Genomic DNA, 15,646 nt, shown 5'->3' on the forward strand with positions numbered 1-15,646 from the left:
GGAACCTCCACACTGTTTTCCAGAGTGGCTGCACCAGTTTGCATTCCCACCAACAGTGCAAGAGGGTTCCCATTTCTCCACATCCTCTCCAGCATCTATAGTCTCCTGATTTGTCCATTTTGGCCACTCTGACTGGCATGAGGTGATATCTGAGTGTGGTTTTGATTTGTATTTCCCTGATAAGGAGCGACGTTGAGCATCTCTTCATGTGCCTGCTGGCCATCCAGATGTCTTCTTTAGAGAAGTGTCTATTCATGTTTTCTGCCCATTTCTTCACTGGGTTGTTTTTCGGGTGTGGAGTTTGGTGAGCTCTTTATAGATTTTGGATACTAGCCCTTTGTCTGATATGTCATTTGCAAATATCTTTTCCCATTCCGTTGGTTGCCTTTTAGTTTTGTTGGTTGTTTCCTTTGCTGTGCAGAAGCTTTTTATCTTCATGAGGTCCCAATAGTTCATTTTTGCTTTTAATTCCCTTGCCTTTGGGGATGTGTCGAGTAAGAAATTGCTACAGCTGAGGTCAGAGAGGTCTTTTCCTGCTTTCTCCTCTAGTGTTTTGATGGTTTCCTGTCTCACATTCAGGTCCTTTATCCATTTTGAGTTTATTTTTGTGAATGGTGTAAGAAAGTGGTCTAGTTTCATTCTTCTGCATGTTGCTGTCCAGTTCTCCCAGCACCACTTGTTAAAGAGACTGTCTTTTTCCATTGGATATTCTTTCCTGCTTTGTCAAAGATTAGTTGGCCATACTTTTGTGGGTCTAGTTCTGGGGTTTCTATTCTATTCCATTTAATTGTCTATCAGTCATATTGCTTTTCACCCTTTCCTTTAGCTCACTTGCTGTGATTTTGTCCTGTTCTTTCATTTGGGATATATTCTTTTATCTCCTCATTTTGTCTAACTCTGTGTTTCTCTGTGTTAGGAAAGTCAGCTGTATCTCCTGCTCTTGAAAGTAGTGGCCTTACAAAGAAGAAGCCCTATAGTGCCCTGCAGTGCAATTGTCCCATGTTCACCAGAACCTGGTGCTTCAGGGGTATCTCCTATGTGTGTTGCATGTGCCCTACTTTTGTGTCTGAGTCATGTTTGCCTCTAGTCCAGTCATCTGCAATGGCTCTTTTTGCCTGTTGTGGGCAGGGTTTGGTCCCTCTGTTGTAATTTGGCCAGTCTGATGTTGCTTTGGGCTTGATTTGGGTCAGCTCAGATGTTTGCTGGAGCTGCAGGGTGCTCTCTCTGGGTTGACCCCTGGGGGGGTTTTGTTGGGTGGGTGAGGCCTGCAGTCAGACCACATCTGCCCATTGCTGGGTCCACAATTGAATTGGTGTGTGTGTGGTCATCTTCCCCTCTTTCTGGAGTAGGAGTCAGGTGAGCAGTGCTAGCCCATTGGGGCTGCTTGTACAATGCCAGGTTTGTGGCATTACTCTCGATGGACTCCTGCTGAGTGAAACAGTTTGGAGAAGGTGAATCCACAGGAAAACACAGGGGTGGGGTATGTTGTTAGCAAGCTAAGTGAAGAGTGTGTATGCTGTCCTGGTCCTTATAGGTGTCCATTTATTGAGGAAGGGAATGATTGAGGGAGGGAAATGGCACCCGTCAGCTCTTTTGTTTTCGGATCCTAAAGATCCTTGCCCCCAGCACATGTTCTGAGATTAGTAAATAAATCTTCCCATACATTCAGACTACTGCTTCTATGCTGTATCTCAGTGGGGCTGTATGTTATGCTGTCTCTCTAAGGGTGGGGACTATTTCCTATTGCTCTCTGGCTCTCCTAGAACTAAGCCACTGATTTTTAAAGGTGTTGAGCCCTATTGATTATAAAATGTGTGAAGTTAAGCCCTTCTGGTTTTCAAAGTCAAATGTTACAGGGATTCATTTTCCCACTGTGGGTCCCCCTTCCCTAGGGCACCTGGTATGGGGTCTGCTCCTCTCCTTTCTGCACATTTGCAGTGTCTCGCCTATGGACAGTCTCATGGGTCAGTTTGGTTCCTGACCATGTCTCCACCCTTTCTACCATTTTTGATGTGGTCTCTTCTCCACATTTAGCTGTGGAGAGTCTGTTCTGTCAGTTTTCAGGTCATTTTCTGGGTTATTTACACTGATGGGTGTGTTATCTAGGTGTATCTGTGGGACAGGGTGAGCTTAGGATCTTCCTACCTAGTCATCTTCCCTGTAAGTCATTTCAGATAAATACATGTCTGGTTGCACCCCTCTCTGATAAACTGGCACCAATAGTCTAAAAGCTCCAGAAGAGTATTCTCTTTGTAAGACAAAATTTTTTCCCCTTCTCTATTGACTACAAGCATCAATCTTCAAAACATGCCTCTTTTGACAAATAATAAGATATTTATACTTGGACACAGTCCTGGAAAAAAAGAGAAGACATCTGTAGTACAGGCAGAGCAGCAGAGTAGATTTAGGACCTTCAAGCATCCCAATTTTCCAATACCAACCTTGCATGTGTCCCACCTGCAAATGGCTACTACAGTTTGAAAATCCCATATTGTCAGCATTTGCTTTATGTTTAAATTTATTTATTTTTTTAAATTTTTTAATGTTTTATTTTTGAGAGAGAGAGAGACAGAGTATGAGCAGGGGAGGGGCAAGAGAGAAAGGGAGACGCAGGGCTCAAACTTGCGGACCGTGATATCATGACCTGAGCCAAAGTCAGACTGAGCCACCCAGGCGCCCATTTTATGTTTAAATTTTATTTATTTATTTATTTATTTATTTATTTATTTATTGAGAGAAAGTGCATGCAAGTTGGGGAGGGGTAGAGGGAGAGAGAAAATCTTAAGCAGGCTCCACACCCAATGTGGGGCTCGATCTCACAACCATGAGATCATGACTTGAGCTGAAATAAAGACTTGGCTGCTTAACTGACTGAGCCACCAAGGTACCCCCACATTTGCTTTATGTTTAAAAAAATAAAATCATAAAATACACCTCTTTTGGGAACTTGGGAAGTTCCTCTTAAAGGAAGGTTTGGCTTTTGATGGTCTGTCACACTAACAAGAACTGCACCCCATCTATACTAGAGATGGTTGTCTTCTGGAATCAGACAGCATGAAGAAAACTTGACAAGCTCTAAAATAAGAAAATTCAGTGATACTTATTTTAAATCTCGGGATATTGAAAATAGTTTATATCTTTAAAAAATCATAAAGTGAAGCACTTACAGTGGCTTACCTTTTTCTTAAAAAATTTTTTTAATGAGAGAGAACAAGCAGGGGAGGGGCAAGGATAGAGGGGGAGAAAGAATCCCAAGCAGGCTCCATGCTGTCACCGCAGAGCAAGATGGGGGCTTATCTCACAAAGTGTGAGATCATGATCTGAGCCAGTATCCAGAGTTGGATGCTTAACCGACTGAGCCACCCAATCACCCCTGGCTTACCTTTTTCTTTGACAAAGTCCTTTTGGACCTCTGGGATCAGGAAACTATAAACCAACTCAGCAACAATCTCCTCTGACTGAAGCTGAGTTCGACTAAAAAATTAAAAAAAAAAAAAGAAAAACAACAAATTATTTCCTTTGTTGCCTTACTTGAGCTACTGATTTATACTCAGTTTTTTCTTGCTTGTATAAGAAACTCCACTGTTCAAATCCCATCACTGCCTTTTCCTTGATTAAGTACTCTGAAATCTTACACTCCTGATGGGCTTGTTGACTCCATGCAAATTCAGATTTGACGTTGTCCTCCATTTAGCCTGCTTGCCGGAAAGGGAATGTTAGAGATATAACTTATACAAGAAGCCAAAAACTTTGGGGTGAAGTAATATTGCACATACTTATTCACATTGCTTTCATGCTCTGTGATATTCTGAAAGTAACTAATATGGAAGTGATCCAGACTACAGAGGATAACTGAAAATTCTATTTCTAGCACTCCTGCCATACAAAGGTCCAGGCATGTTGACTTCTGAAGAGTTATGCAGTTAAAACAATGGACACTGAAACAGGAGTTATATACTTGTTTCTCCTTGGTGGTAAAATCATAAGCTCTTGAAGAATATGTATGAGTAACAGCAAATAGACTATCCATTCTGCCATCTGTTCTCTCGGTACAAACCGGCTCTCCATTTCATAAGCAATGTCATTGATTTCCTCAGCCATCTTCTCAATTTCTGCCCTGGCTTGTTCTTCTGCAGTATTCTCTTCGGTATTCAGTATTATGTCTTCCAGATAGGAAGTTACAGTACTTTGGTGAACTTTAACCACCTGCAAAACCAAAAATACCCCCGTTACCGAGAACAGGAATAAGTAAATAAGATCCAAAAAATGCACGAACATTGGTTGACCTTTTTTTTTTTTAATTTTAGCACATCTATTTTGTTCGTTAAGTCAACAGTCCCCTGGTTGATCATTCCTTTTGTTTTGTTTTGTTTTTTTAACTTTCTGGTCAGTCTGTTTCTAGTCCACCTACCTGCCCATTCTTGGCAGCCCCTATCCATCTAGCCCATTTCAGAATTATGGGTCTTACTGAGGGTGGGCAGTACAACACTGCAGAAAGATCATTGGCTTCAGTCAATAACCCCGTTTTGGATCCTGGCTTTATTCTCACCAGCAGTGGCAGTGTGACTTGATCAAACTGCCTGGCTGTGGCAGAGACTAAGAGGTATTTCCCAACGTCCTTTCTCTCCTTCCTCTTACATAACAAAGCCTGTGAGCCAAGAAGTGTCTAGAATAAAGACTATATTTCCTAGTTCCTGTAGTTCTGGTTGAGGGAGTACATGCAGAAATAATTTGTGCACTTTCTAGGAAGGATTCTTAAAGGGAATTTGTTTTTTCTTTTCTCATTTCATGGGGATGTAATGCCGGAGAACCAGGAATCATCTTAAACTGCCATGAAGGCCATGCCTTAAGGACAGAAAAGCAGAAAGCTACAAGGATCCTGGAACTCTGATGAATTTTTGAACTATCATACCCTGGACTGCTGCTGCTTTAAGCTTTCTGAAATTGTGAAATAGAACACACATTTAGAAAAATGCACAGTGATAGATGTACGGTGTAATGAATTAAGGTAAATCCAGTACCCACACAGCCACTGTGAGAATTCTAGGAGGCTGCTATTGGTTCTTCCTGACCACAGCCCCTTTCCACTCATGCTTTTATGGAAAACACTCCCACTTCTCTACAGTTTTGCTCCTTAAGTATGCAACTGTAAACAGTACAGTTCAGTTTTGTCTGTTTTACCGGTAGATGCACAGGAAGTATCATAAGAATCAAGTGTGCCATACTTAGTTTTATATGCATACTGTCTCAACAGATTTTGAGCTTCTTGGGGGAAGGATACCTTTCTATTTTGTGTCTGAATATTTCTTTGCACCTGAGATAATGCTTTGGGACTCAGTAACAACTCAGTCCCTGTTTTTCTTGAGTGGCACTGCAGCAGGACTCTGAGTATGTAATGTTTAGTGTACCTACGCTTGTAAAACACCAAGTCCATAACCTTAAATCCCTAGACCTTCCCTATGGATGAGACCCAATGACCAGTTTAATACAGTATCAACCAAGCAAACAACCAACCAAAATATATTTGCTGTCTTAGGTGCAGAGATCTATGCTGGTGTTGTGGAACAGGCCAAGGGATATACAGTATGCTTGCTCTCATGGAGCTCACAGTCTTCTTCAGGAAGCCAATGATAAAGGTGAGTCTTATAACAGTTCAGAGGTGGCAGGTTTAATGTGGCCCACCTCTAGCAGTATACGCACTTGTGTGTTTACATGTATCTTTATAAATGTGTCAGTTTCTGGACCCGTTTGTGTTTGTATGTGCTTAAATGAAAAAGGAAACATATAGGTGGCTGTATGTGCATTTACATGTGTTTCTCCATGTCTTTGTTAATACTATATACCCTGCATTGTGCTTGTCAATGTCTTTGAATATGTGCATGCAAACATGTGTCTGTGTTTCAATATGAGTCTATGACTTTCTGTATCTACATTTCTCAATATATGTTATTTTTCTGGAAATACTTAATGTATACATTTCTGGGTTTTGGTATATTTATGTGCAAGCATATTTGTCTTTAAAAGGGCCATATGGGGGCGCCTGGGTGGCGCAGTCGGTTAAGCATCCGACTTCAGCCAGGTCACGATCTCGCGGTCCGTGAGTTCGAGCCCCGCGTCGGGCTCTGGGCTGATGGCTCAGAGCCTGGAGCCTGTTTCCGATTCTGTGTCTCCCTCTCTCTCTGCCCCTCCCCCGTTCATGCTCTGTCTCTCTCTGTCCCAAAAATAAATAAACGTTGAAAAAAAAAAATTAAAAAAAAAAAATAATAAATAAATAAAAGGGCCATATGAAGGGAGATTAGGAATTTAAATGATGGATGGTATTTGAATCTGAGGTCCACAAATAGATACACTGTTTACATAAATGGTCTTTAAATCAGGCTGGGTCATCTTAACCCTTCCTAGAAATGGATGACATTTCCTGGGGTCATTCCCACTTAGAACTACCTTCCTTGAAGCTCTTACCTCCTTCTTCCTTTCTGTGTTTTTGAGCATACTGGTTTCTGTACCCCTTTCCTTTTTATTCTCACCCCCAGGTTGATTCTTCTCATCCCAGCTGTTTTTTCCTTAGTGATATTAGGTAGGGGTAGTAAGTTTTGCCGATAATTTCGAAGTCTCAAAAAGCAACTCTTTTTGAAGCAAAATGTGTTAGGATGGTAGGAGGCTAGAATATGGATTATAGGCTCATACACATTATAGATGATCTGCCACTCCAGTTAAAAAGCTGCACTTGACTACATGTAACTCAAAACTTAAGTTGTATAGAAGGAGAGCAATCTGTTTGGTTTAAAAAAAATTGAAATCCACACAGAAAATACTATTCACAAATCAATCCTAATTCTATGAGAATTGGGTAAATCCTGAAAATCTTAGATCAAATAAGATCTCAAACGGATGCATATTTTTTAACTGAGGAGCTCAAAAGTATGCCCACATACAATTCAGACAGTCCTCCTGGACAAGAAATTCTTTATGTTCCAAGTTTGCTCTTTCTCTCTGTCCCATGTGTCCCACATCTAGTCCAAGGGAAACTCTCACACAGCCTTTGCCTTGACATATTCTGGGTGTGCTGGCCACCCATACAGCCTCATCTGTGTCCACCTCCAAAGCATCTGGTTAGCCCAGCTCCCCTCCTCTCCATTCCTAGGGGGTCAGACACCCTAAATGGAAGAATACTTATAAAGCTCTCCAGTGACTACAGAAAAAGAAACCAACCTCTGGCTGTATTTTGGTGTCTGGGTGTGTTGGCAGGGGGATAGCACAGCACAGTCCCTTTTAAAGAAATCTTCCTCGGGGCGCCTGGGTGGCTCAGTGGGTTAAGCGTCCGACTTCAGCTCAGGTCACGATCTCGCGGTCCGCGAGTTCGAGCCCCGCATCGGGCTCTGGGCTGATGGCTCAGAGCCTGGAGCCTGCTTCCGATTCTGTGTCTCCCTCTCTCTCTGCCCCTCCCCCATTCATGCTGTGTCTCTCTGTCTCAAAAATAAATAAACGTTAAAAAAAAAATTAAAAAAAAAAATAAAGAAATCTTCCTCATAAATCCCCTCCAATTTTAACACTTGAGCTTTTATATTTTTTTATGTTTTTTTTTTTTTTTAGAGAGAGCATGAGTCGGGAGGGGCAAGGGTGGAGAGGGAGAGAGAATCTCAAATAGGCTCCATGCTCAGTGCAGAGCCCAAAGCGGGGCTCAATCCCACAACCCTGGGATCATGACCTAAGACAAAATCAATAGTGAGATGCTCAATTGACTTTATATCTTGAATTTATATCTTGCTCATTATGTACTGGTCAGAATTCTAATTTACCAACCTGGTACTCTAGTTTGTCTTTTTTTTCTTTTAAGTTTATTTACTTTTTTTGAGAGAGAGAGAGAGAATGAATCCCATGCAAGCTCCCTGCTATCTGCAGGGAGACTGGCATGGGGTTCAATCTCACAAACCATGAGATTATGACCTGAGTCAAAATCAAGAGTTGGAGGCTCAACCAATTGAGCCACCCAGATGCCCCTCTTGTTTATATCTCTAGCCAAAACCTCTTTTAAATTCCATCTTGTCTATCCACCTGCTGAAATGATACCTCCACTAGAATGTCTCAAACCTAATATAAATCAACTTCCTGTTTCCACCCCTGCCCCTAAACTAATTCCACTCGGAAATAGTACCATCATCTTCCTAGTTACTTAAGCCAGAAACTATACATCTTCCTTGACTTCCTGTTTCTCATTGGCCCAAACTACTTCAAGAGCCTCCTTCCTGATCTCCTGTTCCCACTCTGTCTTCCGTCCAAACTGTTCTCCACACAGCAAGCAGAGTAATGTTTAAAATGCGTCACTGGGCCTCATATGTTTCCTTCATGAAGCTTACTATATTTTCTAATTCTACACATAACTGCATGTTATCTAAGTATTTAAGCCCTAGAAGAAAAAGGACCATGACTGGTTTCCAACTGTGCCTAGCATATTGCAGGAACTCAATACATATTTGTAGAACGCGATGAAAAACAAAAAACAAAAGGCATTTCATATCATGAGTTTCATTTGGTTTGACTCAGCTCCATACACACAAGCAGCTTCCAGACATCCAGCTGCCCCACTTACCTCCTTAAATATCTGGTCCTCCTCCCGCAGGCGCCTTTGCTCCACTTGGCGCCGACCACTCTCCTCAGCTTCTCGCATCCTCCGCTGCCGCTCGGCCAGCATGGCAAAAGCATGGATCCTCCTCTCTTCCTGTAGTCTCACCAGCTCTTTGGACAGGAAGTCAAACATGTCTGCCAGAACCCTTCCTTCCAGTCCAGCCAAATGGTTTTCAACCAGTGACACCTGAAAAACATTTTTAATGATACAAATTCTACTACTCACGATGATTTGTAAGGAGGGTTGCTGGACTAGCCAGATCTCTTGGTCACTTCACTTTCAGAATGCACTCAGTGTTTATTATCACTAGGACAGCCCCATCCCAAGTGTTCTTACTATGAAAACTTAGGATACAAACTAAGACATGAGAAAGTGGATTGCTCAGTCCGTCACTGATAGATTATAGTCCTCAAATTATGAGGAGGACTTAGCAAAACATTTCTATTAGTATCCACACAAATTGGTTTTTTTTGTCTTTCACTTTTATCCAGAAGGTAAAGTGCTTCTATCTTCCCAGACATGAAAGGAAATGTTAAGGTTTTTATTTAAAAAATTTTTTGGGAGTTCAATAAAATAGTGTCCCCTAGAAATTCACTCAGATACCTTTTAATTTTTTAATGCTTCATCCTTTGACACAAGTTTGGGGAATTTTAAGATCCTGAATAACATGAAAGTAGAAAACTGTGGTACTTTTTATTCTTTTAAATAACTTGAAAGTCATTAAGAACGATCTTTGAAACAGAGTAGGAAAAAGCCTACAGGGCACTTTTCCATCCAGTTCCTGGGTCTTCCAGGACATTGTGTTCCCATCTGAACAGAAGTGCATCCCAGCTCTATCATTTGCAGGGCTCTTCTTCTTTCTCTGGTCCCTCTGTTGGGTCTCACAGCCTGTGGCTTTTTTCCTCCCTCCCCCAAACTGAGACCATCCACAAGCCTGATGTCATGTAAAAGCAATAATGTACTCATTTCTAAGCTGCTTACCATTTGTGCCCAATTCCACATGGCACAAGCATTAATGTGCATTACTAAGGGTGGGTCATACTAACTTCACTTTCATATAGCACTATACTGTGCAAATTGATTCTTTTTCATATTGATTTATGGATTAGTGGGAGAGATAGTAAAAGTATGTCCACTCTGTAGTCAGCACCATTAAAAACTCTATATATAGACAAATGCCAGAAGAAAATAGGAAAAACATTTACAGTTGTTGGGGTAGAGCTGCAATTACCAGCTGTTGTCAGGTGACACTGATGACATCACAGAATACCATGAGATATTAACATATTTAATATGCAGTTTAACCAGCCTGAGCTATGTACAGCTCCAGCACCCAAAGTGCTGATATTTTAAAATAAATCTCATGTCTTTTTTTATTGCATTTATTATTTTTTATTCTGCCAAGCTCCCACTGAAATTTGGTAGAATCACCAAATATTTTTTAAAAGGGTTTTTCTTTTCTTTTTTTTTTTTTTGCAAATATAAGATCATGCTCAGTTCAGTGAGGGCATAGCCCATTCCATTTCTGGACTGCAGCAGCATTGTTCCAAAGTGCTGACTGTGATAGAGTGATGGGATTGGGGGGAATGTTTCTTTTTTGTCATTTCATTTACTATTATTATAATGCCACTTGTGCAATAATAAAAATCCAGGAGACAACCTTGTGCTCATGCAAGTTCCTCTGTCGCTGTAAGGCCAGGGTCACTTGCTTCTCAGCTTTCTTCAGCAGCCTGTCATCTTCTTGTAGCGCATGGCTGGTGCGCAGCTCCTGGATCAACTCCAGTCGCTTTTCCTTGCCTTCAAACATCTGTATCAAATCAAATCAAAAAGAGACTTGCAATTAACGTCCCTTGTGCAACACATCAGGACTCATCCAGGGACTGGTGAGGCACTTGTGAACAGTGGGTTCAGTCCTGCGTTCTGGGACTACAGGGCAGGGGTGCTCCAGAGAGCTAGAGGTCAGCTCCCTTTTCTACACCTCCAGCTGCTCAGGTAGAGAAAGAGCTTAGTTATCAGTTGTTTACTCATTTCTTAAAATGTCTCTCGAAGACAAGGTGGTTACTACAGGAGTCATATTAAACTAGAACTGGAGCGCCTGGGTGGCTCAGTTGGTTAAGTGTCCAACTCTTGATTTTGGCTCAGGTCATGATCTCACAGTTATGAGACTGAGCCCTGAGTGAGGCCCTGCACTGGGCATGGAGTCTACTTGGGATTCTCTCCCCCCCCCTCTCTCTCTCTCTCTCTGACCCTCCCCAACTTGAGCATGCATTTGTGCACATGCACACGCGCACACACACACATTAAAAATTTTAAAAAAGGAAACTAGAACCTTCCCCTCATTTTCTGTGCTCCTTCCCTAAGATGCCTGAGGATGGTATTTTTCATAGCCATGTTTTCTTTTCCAAGAGATCTGCCCCTGGTTTGTAATACGGAGTCAGCTGTGACATTTTTCCGGGGAAATTTGCAAAGAGAGTAAAGAATAATGCTCAACACAAGATGCTCACCCAGCTTCCCAGACTTACTAATTATAACTGAGTCTCTTATGAGTTATAGCTGTGTGAGGAGAAAAAAATTTTTTTGCTGGTGCTTTATATTAGTCCACTTTAAAAGTGAAGTATGTTTGTACAAATAATGTGGTGAAAGCTTTATAGTCAGGAAGACCAGAGTTGAATTTGCTCGCAGTTAACATAATCTCAGACTCAAATCACTTGCCTATAAAATGAGGCAACTGATAGAAAAAAAGAGAGATGATATAAGTAAAGCAAAGAAAATATAATGTGAGCTTATACTATGGCTTTAAAACTGTAGTTATTATTACTTTGCTATTTATTATTCAGGTGTTGCTAGCTATATGCCAACTCAAATAATTATGACTTTGTGGAAAATTAGGGAATCCACTTGGTTTGTGATGCCTTAATAGTAAAAATTCAGGGGCACCCACTGACTTAGTTGGAAAAGCATGACACTCTTGCTCTTGGGGTCGAGTTCAAGCCCTATGTTGGGTGTAGAGATTAAATAAATAAACTTTTTTAAAAAGTCAAAATTTAGGTAGGAAAATGGCTGGATTTAGCAATTCTAAGATATTAATTTCACTTTGCCCTGGTTACAACTGTGACCAACAGCAAGCAGGTCCTTTCTCTCTTTGACACTGTGCCACCCACTTGGACAAACTGGAACAGAAGGGAATGGGTAGGTAACTTGAGAGTATAGAGTTCCAGAGGACAGCAGGGTGCCAGAAGGAATTCACCCCAAGGAACCAAGCACATATGCATTCTATAAATCCATCCTCAAAGGAGAAGCACAGGACCAGTGCTTGGACCCTACACACCGTGTTCTGAACGACTCTTCCCCGGAGTAACTTTTGAAGGTAGATCACAGCCATCTCTATATCTTCTTCTTCCTAAAAGAACAAAGTGAGAACCAAGCAGCTTGAGAAGAGCAGCAGTCAGCACAAAATATTTTTTGAAGACTCAGATCAAGCAAAAGGGACTGTGCTAGATGCCAGAGACTTAAAGAGAAATAAATGAGGTCTATACTCTCATTGAAAATATAGTATTTTAAATGCTACTGGATTGTTAAAATTCATTCTTTTATAATGATAAGACATCATTACAAATCATTTCAACAGCAAAAAATTCATGCTATCCCTACAATTTAAGCCATTTTCATTTTTCTATACTCCTTTCCAGCAAAATCTTTCTTGAAACAACAAGTATTGCTTACACCATCCCTTTTGTAATAGTTTTTTCATGTTTGATCAAGAGTAGACAAGGAATAAAGCTAGTTCGTGTCAGAGTCTAGAGTAAGGTGTTTCTCACAAGAATTTAGATAAGCTGGTAAAATCAGAATGGACAAGAATAGCCATCTACAAAAATCACCTTAAATAACTGTGTCAAAAGCAGAAAGCAGAGTCTGCAAATCTAATTAAGGTGCCTCTAAATGCAAAAGAAAGCATGTCTTTCACACATGTGAAAGACAATGTGTTAACCACAGGCAGTGATTGGCATAAAGTCTAGCAAAGGGGATGTCCAGAAGCACATCCTGGCAGTCCCTCCACGCAGGTGACCCATCAGAAGCCCTAACGAGATCTCCTGTCAACTCCCCTCCCTCTGACAACCTTCTCAGTACAATCTGGCTTCTTGTGAGAACTGCCCTATCCTGGGAGATGATGGGCTGACCTGCTAAGAGGAATGCCCCCATCTACCAGGCAGTTATCCTTCGGTCAAGCAGGACGTTTGGATTGTGGCATCTCTAGCAGTTTCTTGGAGGTGGGGGCTGTCTAGTCTGAGTCAGTCCTAAATCCTGACTGACTCTGGTACCTCATCCAAACAGAGTTTGGAGATCTACGAAGGTGAGGTATGACTCTGGTCAAGGTGACCTCTTTGAGCCAGTCCTACCTCAGAAGCCAACCTGTCCTCATGACATCTCTGGCACTTCACTCCTCTCTGACACCAGCTGTCATCAGCCACCTCCCCATGTGGGCAAGATGGTTATAGTAACTGATCATCGTTCAATCTTCTTTTTTTATTTGACATACATGAGGATTACCTTCTGATGCTTATTTTTCTTGGAAAGATTTTGTTGTGCTTATTCATGTGTGTTTGATGTTTGAATCATAAGAATAAATGCCATATAAGTCATATCTTGAGAAGGTAACCCTGTTAAATTAGGTTTGTTTTTAACTCAAAGTATCTAAGAACAGACAGCAATACTGAATTTAGCATTTCAAATCAAGTTTCAAACTTACAATGGAACTCATTTCCAAAGTTGGAGTTGGAAGGCGAGGTTGAGGTAGTGACTTTCTTTGAAGAAAGCGCAGAAGTTTCTTTGGTTCAAGAACTTTATTCTTCTTATCCAATATTGCCTAGAATAATAACACCAAGTAGTGTCATTCTTTACCTTTGCATTTTCTTCCATTACCAGATCTAGGCCACAGTTCTGAAGATCAATCAGAAATTATCTTCTCTATGGTTATGCTTAGACAGTTTGAGAAAGTCCAAACCCAGGTGCTTCTGTGACCCAAGGGATGTTATGATATTCCTAAAGATCAACTAACTGGATAAACATGGCACATATTCTAGGTTTATCCATTTTAATCAAAGATTTGGAGGACTTAAATTATTTTTTTTGAGATTTTAAAAGGTTCTCTCGTATGTATGCAAACAAAACCCCAACTCCTATTCTTTCATAAGAGCCTATTGTCTGTTTAGAATAAGTGCCTGGGCAATAGAAAATTTCCCTGTGCCATAAATGATGGAAATATTTGATGTTTTGTTGTTATAGGGGAATTGAGGAGCATTCAAGGGCAACTGTCTCAAAGTGAGGAGCTTTCCTTTGGCAGTGAAGGCCTGCACATCATGATTCTTGAAAATGAACTTGTTTCCTTGTGAAAGTGTGTGTGTTCTGATTTCAACATACGTTTTATTTGTTTTACTTTTGATCACCAAAAGTCCCCCAAATTATATGTAACAAAGGATTTTGTTCACTGGTTCTATATTCAGCCACAGGAGGGGATACTTTTAACTTAAAAGTATCAAAAATTCTAATCTCCATCATTTAAAAATCATACTTTAGAATCACATTTTTCTGGGGCTCCTGGGTGGCTCAGTTGGTTAAGCATCCGACTTCAGCTCAGGTCATGATCTCATAGCTTATGAGTTCAAGACCCGCGTCGGGCTCTCTGCTGACAGCTCAGAGCCTGTAGCCTGCTTTGGATTCTGTGTCTCCCTCTCGCTGCCCCTCCCCCACTCACATGCTGTCTCTGTCTCTCAAGAATAAAATAATAGAATCACATTTTCACCACATAATTTTTACATTAGTTTTCCCACAGAAAACATACAGAAGTGATAAAACAAGCACAAAGCCAAAACTTGAAATTAGTAAAAATATGCAAATTGAGTAAAATTTGAAACCATATGAAATTACTGTGGTTGTAATAGAACCTCTGAGTTTCTACAAAATAAAACTGACACAAAATATATATAACAGCTCTAATATATAACAGCTTTACAATAACCACAACTACTGAATCAATAAAAGCAACAGCAATCAAAAAAATAATAATTCTAAACACAGGCATCTCTTCAGTGATAGGCCCTAAATAGCACCACATGAAACCACTTTAAAACCAGTCATTCATAATATGTTGGTATCGATCTGGGAAAACAGGCACTCACATACACTGCAGCAATTAGTACATCATTTATGCAAGAAATTTGTCAATATACATCAAAACTATAAATGCAGGCATATTGTGGGCTAGCAATTCCATGTCTAAGAATTTTCTTCTAGATATGTTCACACATGTACCAAATTATATGCAAACAAGATTACTCAATGCAGTATTACTTTTTTTTTTTTAATTTTTCTTTCAACTTTTATTTATTTTGGGGACAGAGAGAGACAGAGCATGAACGGGGGAGGGGCAGAGAGAGAGGGAGACACAGAATCGGAAACAGGCTCCAGGCTCTGAGCCATCAGCCCAGAGCCTGACGCGGGGCTCGAACTCACAGACCGCGAGATTGTGACCTGGCTGAAGTCGGACGCTTAACCGACTGCGCCACCCAGGCACCCCATGCAGTATTACTTTTAATACAAAAAACTTGAGACAATATAAATAACAAGAAGGGATTGGTTAAAATATGGCACATTTAAGCAATGATATATCATGCAAAAAATAATGTAACATAATTATGGGATGATCTCCAAGATATATTAAATAATAAAAGCACAGACAAAACCATGTGTATTATATAATAACATTTGTGTAAAAAAAAGTTTAAAAAGATACTTGGAAGCACATAGCTGGGAGACAGGGATAGAAGGTTTACATTTAATACTCTCATAGAACTCCTGAATTTTGAACTATGTGGATATTTTTCCCAGTCAATAAATGAATTCTAAATATGAGAGAAAAGAAAGAAAAAAATCACTTAAATTTTGAAAAAAAGCAATTGGATGTTTACAATTAAAAATGTTTGGTCAAGAAGTCCAATCAAAAGTATAATAAAACTAACAAAA

The 15,646-nt window shown here is 40.5% G+C and overlaps 1 protein-coding gene and 1 long non-coding RNA gene across 6 annotated transcripts in view; one reads left to right on the top strand and one right to left on the bottom strand.

Annotated features, from left to right (window-relative positions):
* CFAP91 (cilia and flagella associated protein 91) overlaps positions 1–15,646 on the bottom strand; it is an 84,765-nt gene that overhangs the window by 12,916 nt on the left and 56,203 nt on the right. For all 5 annotated transcript variants that reach the window (XM_086675341.1, XM_086675338.1, XM_086675340.1 and 2 more), the window contains 6 exons: positions 13,374–13,490; positions 11,955–12,026; positions 10,287–10,433; positions 8,591–8,812; positions 4,058–4,206; positions 3,383–3,474 (listed from right to left, as the gene is read on the bottom strand). In XM_086675341.1, coding sequence (XP_086531467.1) covers positions 3,383–3,474; positions 4,058–4,206; positions 8,591–8,812; positions 10,287–10,433; positions 11,955–12,026; positions 13,374–13,490 — 799 coding nt within the window. The remainder of the gene's footprint in view (positions 1–3,382; positions 3,475–4,057; positions 4,207–8,590; positions 8,813–10,286; positions 10,434–11,954; positions 12,027–13,373; positions 13,491–15,646) is intronic.
* LOC147577431 (uncharacterized) lies at positions 3,257–14,357 on the top strand. Its single transcript, XR_015240287.1, has 3 exons — positions 3,257–5,008; positions 5,537–5,636; positions 13,910–14,357. It is a non-coding gene; the product is annotated as an uncharacterized LOC147577431 (long non-coding RNA).

This window comes from Puma concolor, chromosome C2 (genome assembly GCF_028749965.1).
Source record: "Puma concolor isolate L17-30 chromosome C2, mPumCon1.1.hap2, whole genome shotgun sequence".
Lineage (NCBI taxonomy): Eukaryota > Metazoa > Chordata > Mammalia > Carnivora > Felidae > Puma > Puma concolor.